At 39.6% G+C, this 11,212-nt stretch overlaps 1 protein-coding gene across 1 annotated transcript in view; it reads right to left on the bottom strand.

The window, feature by feature from the left end:
* Nucleotides 1-304: 304 nt before the first annotated feature.
* The window catches only part of SLC17A6 (solute carrier family 17 member 6), a 63,553-nt gene continuing 52,645 nt past the window's right edge, over nt 305-11,212 (bottom strand). The window contains 6 exon segments of the mRNA XM_056851318.1: nt 305-779; nt 3,251-3,378; nt 3,569-3,679; nt 6,054-6,186; nt 6,805-6,954; nt 7,612-7,754. Coding sequence (XP_056707296.1) covers nt 444-779; nt 3,251-3,378; nt 3,569-3,679; nt 6,054-6,186; nt 6,805-6,954; nt 7,612-7,754 — 1,001 coding nt within the window. The 3' untranslated portion in view covers nt 305-443.

Raw genomic sequence — 11,212 nt, 5'->3', positions numbered from 1 at the left:
CACACAATCATTCCCCCCTCTCTTTCAATTCAGTGTAACAAATTTGTAAGTGCATTTATTTCGTTTCAAACGATCAAGTTCTTTTGGCTTTCTAAACAGAAGAGTTGATGTCCCAACTTGGTTGGTAGTTGTGCTTTAAACCTTAGCTATGAGCTTTCAGCTCATATATACTGAAAGAACCTAGTTTCCTCTAGTAGTTTTGACCAGTAAACCCTTAAAACTCTACAGGATGGATACATCCAAATGGAGGTGATGAGATGTCACAAACTCATACAGATTGCACTTTAATGGATTCTTTTTTAAAAACGTTTTACAGTAAGACCTTCTGTTTGATATGTGTTTACATGTCTATACCACATTTGTGAGTGTGTGTCTCTCTGCATGTGCAAACAATCACAATGAATAAATCACAAACACTACAAAATATATCCAACATAGGTCTGTTATGAATAATCTTCTCCTTCCTTATAACTATATGAGTCATGTACTTCTTCTTGTACAAATTCTTCTTTCTTCTCCCAACCGTTGGGCCAACCGCCATTGACTTGGGTCGTAGCACCATAAGATTTAGTGGTACCATAATTTACATAATTCTGAGTGATGTCCCCTGTTTCTTCATCAAGTTCATCTTCATGTATGAAACCACATTTTTCTTCACTGGTCAGTTCTGGATCTGCCCATGGCTGTTTTTCTCCAGATGCAAATATGCCATAGAATATGACTCCTCCATAATGGACCAAAGCAGCAATAAGGAAGACGTACTGCCACTCCTCACGTGTCTGTGAGAAAGAAGATTGCCATTTCAGAATAGCTGCCTACAGTGGGTAGATCCTTTGAATGAAAAACTATTCTTTATGGGAACTATGGCTTGTCAATCTAGAATCTATGGATTGGCTTGAGTTTGCAGCAGTTACAACAGCTTTCCATATTTCACATGTGAGGCAGATTCCTTCTACAATTCATGAACATACTAATGTATTAAGCTTCCTTATGCTGAGCCCTAACATTGATTGAAGCAGAGAAAAGTCTTTATTTTGATTGACAGGGGATTGGTAGAACTCCTTACCCTGAGATCCATTTAGTTGGAGATGCCAATGATTGAATCGGGGACTTTCTCCATATTGAGAATATGCTCTACTTCTGAATTTTTGATTTTCATTTAGCTGTTCTTGCTGCTATGGACTTGAGCCCTCTTGGACTCCAAACCTCCTATATTAAGACCAAAACAGATGTGATAAAGACCTCTGTCAATCCACTGTGTACTCTTGCAGCTATGATTCAGACTGAGGTTATGCAGGAAGGGAAGAGGTGACTTAACCCTTCATGCCTCACTTGGCTTTACTACCTGTGTTAGTGGTTTAAAGGGGGAAAAGAATATGTGTCTTTTCTTTTAAAACACTATTAACAGCACAGGAAGTCCAGTTTCAACTGGCAAAATTGATCAGGGATCGAAGGGTTAGTCACCTTTTCTCACCCCATAAGACCCCAATCGGAATCATACCTGTGTGCAAACTCAATTTACCTTTAAAAGACTGACAGAGATTTGTGACGTTCAGAATATCTCTTTTGATCCTGAGTTGCAGTAGCCATCACTGGAACCTGTCCTCTGCAATGCCACCCAAGCTCCTCTTACAGCACAATTGTGATAGCAATTGCCATGATTCCAGTCGTGGCCGTGTGGATTAATAAATTATTTGATTTTGCTTTGATGTCAAAATTAACACATCTGATGAAAATACATTCAATAGATGGTTTTAAGTTAAAATGGCAGCCATTATATGACCACTATTCACATGCCCCAAATTCTTTTGTCTTTTAGTGTGTAAAGAGGTAGAACATCAAATTAGTATTCAGCATTTGAAGCCTGTGGTCATAGCTTAATTGATACAGAAATGTGCATGTATTATATTGAAACAGTTATTATTCGATCATTAAGTAAGTGCATCAAATCTTTTTGCTTTTTAGTGTGTAATTAAGATTGTCAAATCAATAATTAACATTAGAATAGCAATATAAGCTTAACTCTGATGAAGAATGCATGTCTATATTATTATATTGAAACGCGGACGCAGAGATATTTTTTCCTTCCAATTCTCCCCCCTTTTCCCCCTTCTTTCTTTTTTTTCCCTATATCCTATTATATAAAAATAAAATATAATTAAAAAAACAATGTTGTGATAGTGTTTGGATAGAAACCAGTGGAATTGTTAACCTCTCCATAAGCTGGGTTGGGGGGCACTTAGTTCTAGCAAGATTAGGCTGATGCTGGGATCCTGGAATTCTACCCTGAAAATACAACTTGAGGGTGCTGTGTAGAATTTATTCACTCTTGCTAAAATATTCTTTCAATATAAATAACACTGTTTATGTTAACAAAATGTAAGTATTTATACTTCAACCTGTCACCAATTCTCCTTTAACAATACAAATGTGATCTTAGAATTCCAATAACTAGTATTCCCTGCTATTGAAATCTTCTGATTGAAAAAAAAAAAAAAAAACATAGCCAAAAGAGAAAGTAGAGTCAGGAGAGACTTCTGAGAATGAAACTAAATGGAAAAAGTCTAAACAGTGGAGAACAATAGTCATACTTTTAACAATAGTCTCACTTTTTATAATGAAACACTTCCGTAGGCTCCAACCAAAACTTTGCTGAGCATATACTTACAGCCATTTTATGAAAAATTATAGTCAATCAGTGTTATTCTTTTCTCAGGATGAATTCACCTTACTATTTTGAGGTAAAATTGTCACTGTAATTTGGGTTGTTGTTTTGATATGGTAACAATATTTCTTATCCCAACTGTGTTTACTGGTGCAATGGAATGACAACATAATCAGAAGAAGAGATGGTTGCCAAGCTTTTAATCAATTGCCAAGCTTTTAATCAATCTTTGTGTGAAACATTTTGGAAATTGTATTGTTAATTAAACTCAAAAGAGCCCTGTGGTGCAGAGTGGTAAGCTGCAGTACTGCAGTCAAAAAGCTCTGCTCACAACCTGAGTTCGATCCCGACGGAAGTTGGCTTCAAGTAGCCGGCTCAAGGTTGACTCAGCCTTCCATCCTTCTAAGGTTGGTAAAATGAGTACCCAGCTTGCGGGGGTAAAGTGCAAATGACTGGGTAAGGCAATGGCAAGCCACCCCGTAAAAATAGTCTGTCTAGTAAATGTTGTGATGCGACGTCACCCTATGGGTCAGTAATGACCTGGTGCTTGTACAGGGGACTACCTTCTCCTTTAATTAAACTCACCTTATTCTTTGTCATTGCTCCAACAATTATAGGACACACCATTCCAGACAGTGTCCCAACTCCATTTGAAATCCCCATTAAGATACTAGCATATCTTGGAGCAATATCTAAATGATTAACATTGAATCCTGCAACATAAAAAATAGTATTAATTGGCCAGAAAAGAATGTACTGTGCTGATTAGATTTAGAGTGCTATTACTGATTATTGATATTCTTTCCATATTCACAGAAAACCCTGACATTGTTTGATTATTCACAGACTCAATTTTTTTTACTGTGATAGAAGAGAGACGGTCAGTAAAAAATGATCACTTACCAGATATGGCAAAGCCACTGAAGCCTACAGCTAGCACTAAGAAAGAAATGGCCACACCTTTACTATGAGAATAGCCAACCACCAAGAGAAGGGTTGCTTCCATTCCAAAACCTTGAAAAATTAAAAAAAGAAGAAAGAACAAATGCTAATCACTTTCACAATCTGTTGAAAATACAAGATGGACAGATGAACAGTATTTCCACCACAGCATCCACTTAATTAACAAAGTCAATGAATGAATAGTTTTCAGCTGGCGTATTTCAGGATTCAGTTAATATGGAACAATATTCAGCAAAGATCTCAAGGACTGGTAAGAGGCAACACTTGCCATGGCTATTCTGCTGGTACCTTAGTGGTATGGGAGCCACTGCCAGTCCTCCCTCATGATTATTGAACTTATCAGAACTGATCAGAAAAGGGATGTACTACAGCTGTCCCAACACTGTTAAGGTAGTAGTGTCGGATGACCTGTCCTTTTAAGGAGCTAAATCAGAGGACTTCCTAGCAAACGTGCTTGAGGCTTTAAAAGCCTATCCACCACTTTTGCAGCCTAAGTCACATCTTCTGTGAGGTAGGTGGGGAAGATTTATTCATTTGATGGCTTCAGTAATTTAAATTCCACTCATCTCCCATCTGGCCATACAATTGGGAGAGGGGGATCTAAAACACCAAGATTTAACCACACTGGAAAGTGTTTTTTTAAACGAATAATTAATTTCACTAGGAGAAAGCAGTATGACTCATTTGAAGCAGAGATGTTAAAACAGTAGTAAAAACTACTAGATACACAAAAACAATTTTACATCTCTTTCTGCTTCAACTGCCCTTACTACAGATTCTGCCTACCACAAACTCACTTCCTTATGTTAAATTCCTCCTTCTTTTCATAATCTGAAATAATAGAAATGCATGACATCACATCTTGTATTTCTCTGTCTCCATTTTATATCACTGACACAGAAATAAATGACATTATGCCATGCACTATTCTTAGTATATCTAACATGGGAGAGAATGGGATTTGGGGTAATATCTAGGTCAATCTGTTGTTGTCCTTTCACTTATTTTTTTGAATTTATGTTATTCTGGTTTTCTGCCCTTTAGAGGCAAAACATCAATCTCAACAGAACACAGTAGACAAAGTCAGAAGAATTCCATGTAAGATCTACTCGTACCTCTCAAAAGCCCCAAGATATTTTATGCAATTAAAATTATTTACTGCCCTTTGAAAAATCTGAAAGAGCTAGTCTGATGAGTCTTTTTGGAAAGGCCATCACAACAAAAGAATCCTGTGGCTTCTTGCCCACATAGCTTAATAAAGGCTAAACTCATCTGGCTTGATGCCAAATAAAGGTGTGATTTGATTGGAACTCAACTGGGCAGGGAGGTTCACACAGAAACCTAAGGTACACTGTAACAGTGACCTCCTAGTGTTTCCTGCCATGGCATTGGATCAGGTTTATTGTCACTGCTCCATAGGTAACAAAAATAGAGGAGCTCCAAGATATTATTTTGGATAGGGGTGTGCATTCGGATATACCAAACTTTAAAAAGCTGAAAAAATATACCCTTTGGGCATTTCCCGATTTTTTTTCCCTGTTGGAAAAAAATGGCACCCTTTGACAGTAGCTGAAAAATCTGAATCCGAAAAAGCAAAATAAAAATTGGCTTTTTTAGCTTTTCTGGGATTGCTGGCTACTGTTAAAGGGCATCTACAGAAGCAAAACAAAAAAAGGCTCCCATTGAAGCCTACTGGGAATATTTCTGGGGCTTGGGGTGGGGGGCTGTTTTTTAAGGTAGAGAGACCAAAATAGCAGCACAGCTGCTGGTGATTCTCCTTACAAGATTGGGCCAGTGGGTCCAATTTTATGGGCCCCCATTTTCCCCTCAATTTTGGTGCCCATAAAATTGGACCCCCTAACCCAGTCTTTACCAAACTCCAGGGTTGTTTGGTATGCTGCAAATTTGGTCCCTCTACTAAAAAAAAAATAGCCCCCTTAAAGCCCCAGAAAGATTCTCTATAGAGGATAATGGAGATGGAAATTTTTGGGTTCCTGAAAAAAGCTGGGGGAAACCCTATACTGGTAAGGTTGTTTGGTATTTTTGAGGAATCCTGGAAAAATTTGGGTCTAATATACACAAATCCAAAAATATTGAGTTGCTTTTGGTGCACACCCTTAATTTTGGATGGTTTCCCCAAAGAGCAATCAAGAATACTTGATACTATGAGTATAGAATCTTACATAAACCTAACTGCAAGCTAGTTCAGCATTATTATCAGTTGTTAAATTACACTGTGATCCTTGCTTAGGCCTTGATTGTCACAGTCAAATTGAATTATTTTCTGTTTTGCCATCTCCCATTCCACATGTCCACCCAAATACAGCTGTCGGAGAATGACTACTCTTAAGTTGCTGATGGAATGACCAGGACAGTTAAAATGTTCACCCTCAGGCTATAATATGAATAAAGTATGATAGCTTACCTCCACAGTTCATTATCTTTCTGACAGTAGTGGTTGAAAGAATTTCCCTGCTCCTTAGAAAGTCTGCAATTTGTCCACCAATAGGCACAATAATAGTCATCACTAAATGTGGCAAAGCAGATAACATGCCCACCTAAGATTAGAACAATAAACCACATGTGAGGGGGAAATCAGCAGATAAACCTTTGGATCTCTGCAATGTCAAGAAATGGCATCTTGATGATGCTAACCAACATGGGAAAATGTTGATCTCCAAGATTAAATCATCAGCCAGTGACTACTGATATCACATTTAGGCTCTAAGCTGGCCCATAGTAAATACGTGGCCAGCCTGGGGGTTAGATCTTTGGCTTTCTTTGCAGTAACTTTTGAGTATAACACAAGCTGTTCAACTGAAGGGGACAAGGAGGAGTGTGGAAATCACTTCAAGTCATTATTGTATCTTTGGCTGCTTCCACACAGAGGTAGGAAAAGGTGGGCCCTGCTGCACAAACAGCAGAACGTGGCGTGGAAATGGGCAGGAACTGCATCCCCATGCTCCATCCCTGTGATGCTCTCTGGTGTTGTTGTCCCCTCCCCTTTCTCTCCATATATAGGTATAGAAAAATATTATCGGTCTTTCCCATTTGAAGCACAGAATATGCAGTTACCGGTAGTTGAAATTAGAATCATTTCTGAAAGATTGATGGCTTGGTATTCATGCCTCCCATGAACGTTCAATTCAGTAATTTAAATTCAATCATATAAATACCTTGCTGATTTCAAAGCCAAACACCTCTTCAAAGTAAGCTGGTTGACTAATGAGCAGCAGGTAAAAAGTCCAACTTCTGCAGAAGTTTGCAACAATTATTGCATAGACAGGCATAGAAGTAAAAAATTTCCTCCACGGAGTCTTGAATTTCTGGAACAAATAAAAGCAGCATTTTAGTGGATTTTGTGCACTTCTGATTAATTGTTTTAGCACAACATCCAAAACTTGGAGTTGCTCACATTTGTCACGATGGCTGACTGATTTTTGTACACTTGGGAAGTTTTCTCCAAGGAACAAGTAGAAAAATACACAAATATTTGGAAGATCAGAAGGAACATAAAACAATGCACTAATGATGATGACACTTAATTTAAAACATTTTGTAAAACCTCGTTTTTATTTTAGTTTTTCAAGTTGTAATCATAAAACAAGATTTATATTAAAGACTAGGGTGGAAGTTTTTTTTTATTAGTTGGCATTACTTCATTGGGTATTACTTTGTATTGTTTACAGTGTTGATAGAAAGTGCATTCCTAAGCAAAGTTACATCCATCTAAGCCTGTTGACTTCAAAGAACTTTGAAGGATGTAACACTATTTTGGGTGTCACAAAACACTTTCTTTCTTTTTCTTTCTTAGATTCACAAAACCATTTAAATTTCTTTTGCTTTCTTTCACGTGAAAATGAACATTGTAGCCCCAACCTGCTTCTGCTTACAGTGGGACCAACATTAAAGTTTCAGTTCAACCTTTGGCCGAGCTACAAGATGATCATTTCTACACTAACAACCAGAGACAAAGTCCTTACTTCCATTGCTCCTAAAAGATTGGCGCTCTCTCCAATACTCTCTTCTATGTATCTGCGTTCTTCATCTGAAATGGTGGGATGCGTTGCAGGGCTCTCGTATGATACCAAAAGCCAAAACATGTACCAAACCATGCCAAAACTTCCTGTTGAATATATAAAGAAAGGAAGGATTTAAAAACAAACTCTGATGTAGGTGATGCAAGAACAAAATATATATTTGCTTGGTATTTAGTACTGTACAGCGCTTTCCTTACAGAGTCACTCTTGATATTTCTATGCTGGATGCGAGTACTGATATGTTTGGGACCATAATGACGTTCTCTTTTCTTTACATGAAAAGTCACTGGAATGTTTGTATAAATTAATGGCTCCACATGGAGGTGGACACACATCTGCTGCAATTTGTGTGTTCACCACATTTTAGTAAGGGTTGCTTTAACTGGAAAACTGCAGAGACCAAAAAAATTCTCCCACCCCCAATGAAGCTGGTCATTCGTAAACCAGCAATTTTATACAATCTTGTCTTGATTACAAGCCTGCAGATATATGCACTCCTGGTGTGTGTGTGTGTGTTGACATGGGATGCAATCCATTGCCACACTTCACTATCTTTATTCTGCCTAAATGAAGTTACCTACTTACAATTCTACTTAACTGAAATGCCTCATAGTTGTAACCCTGCAAGTTCTTGTAGAACTAAAAAATATTCACTACCATGGTGGAGCTATGACAGTCTGTCTGACAGTGTCACATACTTCTGCGTTAATTTGAAGGCTCCTCTCTCCATAGTAAGATAAAAACAGGGGCATGAAACATCTCATCTCAGTAACACCAATGGTGCGAAGTGTCGGAGCTTCAGTCAGGAAGAAGCATGTGAAATAAGCAGTGTCGATTAGTGCAGAATAACCATCCTGGGTTTTCATTCTATTATTAACTGGGATGTGCCTAAAGAAACTCCTTCATTAATTGTTAATTCAAAATGGAACTATATTTTGAAGCATAGTCATTGGTGTATCCAATAAAGATCATACATGGGATCTTTTATCCTTTTAAATGCCACTATTAAGCCTCTTTAAAGTTATTTATTTATTTTTAAACCCTCAGAAAATTATTCCTCCTTAATTTAAAAGTACACCATGGTTATTCTCCATTCTCATCCCCTCCTCGGCAGAATACTTTCATTTTTTAAACCATTCATCCTTCACATCAACAAGACAAATAATAGACATTTCACAAGGAATCAGCAGTTGGTTTTAATAACGGTTAAGATGCTAAAAATGCCCTCTTCTTCAGCTACTGATGGAACTAAAGATACATTTGTGAGCAAGAGAGAGAATTCCATACATAGCCAAAGCTGTCTTTGAATATTTTTTTGGCAGTAGCGTTCACTCTCAAAAAAGCAGCTCAGTTGTTCAACTGCCTCTTTAACTTTAAACAAATCTCTGGTACTGTGATGGCTCCCTAATTTTTATTTCAATGTTTGGCAACTACCAATTCAAGGGCCAAATTTGGCCCCTCACAGAGTTCCATCAGGGGCTCCTGGTATGCATTCACACTCATCTCTTCTCCTATTGGGCAACTGGATATAGAAGTAAGAGGCAGCTAGAAGGGGACACAGCATATGAAAGTGGAGTACATCTTAAAAGTCCTTATAAAGGTAAAGGTCCCCTGTGCAAGCACCGGGTCATTCCTGACCCATGGGGTGATGTCACATTCCAACGTTTTCGAGGCAGACTTTGTTTACGGGGTGGTTTGACAGTGCCTTCCCCAGTCATCTTCCCTTTACCCCCAGCAAGCTGGGTACTCATTTTACTGACCTCGGAAGGATGGAAGACTGAGTCAACCTTGAGCCGGCAACCTGAAACCAACTTCCATCAGGATCGAACTCAGGTCGTGAGCATAGCTTGGACTGCAATACTGCAGCTTACCACTCTGTGCCATGGGGCTCCTAAAGTCCTTATAGCCATTCCAAAGCGTTCGCAGAGCCAGCGTGTTATAATGGTTAAGAGCGGTGCCTCCTATCTGGAGAACCGGGTTTAATTCCCCCACTCCTCCACATGAAGCTTACTGGGTGACTTTGGGCTACTCACAGTTCTCTCAGAACTCTCTCAACCTTGATGTTGGTAACCCTATGGAGAATACATTCTGGATTCTTGTGTGATACTGCAAAAAACACTGTGATTTTAGTGCCCTGCTCCCTATCTCCTCTTCACTTTGTTATTAAGCAATAAGGGAATGAAAGCAGCAGCCAGGCAGTGTCAGGAAGAGCATGGGGGAGTATATACACCTAACTTTTCATCTCTTGTTGCCCTATGGGAAGTGTCATGGTTGAAAATTGTGGCTCAGTGGTGGGTTTATATTATTTTCAGACATTACTAAGTAAGTTTCATTGCTTTCCATTCATTCCATGCTATTTCAGTAATGTTTGTCTAGAATCCCCTCATATTTTATTTACTTGGGTGGCCTTGGGCAAGTCATTCTCTCTCAGCCTCACCTACCTCACAGGATGTCTGTTATGGGGAGGGGATTGTAAGCCAGTTTGATTCTGCCTTAAGTGGTAGAGAAAGTCAGCATATAAAAACTAACTCTTCTTCTTCTTCTTCTTCTTCTCCCACTCCTCCTCTGGCTAGCCTCCCTTCAACCCCACCTCTCGCATCCACCATCAGCCATCTATTTTTGTGCTTTCACTGTTGCATTTCAGCTAACATGTGAGTGAGTCTGATTGCAGTTTTTTTTTGTTTATTTAACTGAACAAAGTGATGATCTGCATGGAGGGGGCAGTCCCAAGGTCCCACAGACCAAGACAAGGGGGGGATACGGTGGTGACCATGATCAGAAAGAATACAGCGTGTGTTCTGCATTTTGCAAAGGTGCATTTTTTTATTGTGTTTAAACCATTCTCGTGCAGGGGAACTGATCTTGGTGGTCTGGAGATCAGCTGTAATTCCAGGATACTGCCAGGTCTAGGGTTGCCAACCTCCAGGTGGTGGCTGGAGATCTCCCGCTATTACAGCTGATCTCCAGGTGGTAGAGATCAGTTTGCCTGTAGAAAATGGCTGCTTTAGAAGATGGACTCTATTGCATTATATCCCATTGAAGACCCACTCCTCCTCAAACCCTGCCATCCTCAGGATCCACTCCCAGAATCTCCAGGTATTTCCCAACCCAGAGATGGCAACACTATTCAGGCATAGGGTTGCCAGGTCCCCCCCTCTCTGGCAGGAGGTTTTTTGGGTGGGGCTGGAGTGGGGAGCATGCACACGTGGCTACACTGATGCGATTATGTCACTTTTGGTTTACACCAGGAAGTGCTGCATTGCAACGGGCCCTTGGTTTGAATGGTAAAGCGGCCAATCGTGATGCGGCGCTTCCGGGTGTAAACCGAAAGTGACATTATCACATCGGCACGGTCACGTGCACGCACGATCCCCGCTGCTGAGCTGGCTGATGGATTGGTGGGCAATTGTCCACCAATCCATGTGACCTGGCAACCCTATCTAGGCCCCACCTGGAGATTGGTAATGATTCAGCTGTTGAATTTCTGCCTGCCTGTAGCTGTCAAAAAGAATGGGAACTCCGGAAGCAAAACTGGCCTGTTGGA

Source organism: Euleptes europaea, chromosome 6 (genome assembly GCF_029931775.1).
Source record: "Euleptes europaea isolate rEulEur1 chromosome 6, rEulEur1.hap1, whole genome shotgun sequence".
NCBI classification, from domain to species: Eukaryota; Metazoa; Chordata; class Lepidosauria; order Squamata; family Sphaerodactylidae; genus Euleptes; species Euleptes europaea.
This window is presented reverse-complemented; position numbering and strand designations above follow the sequence as displayed.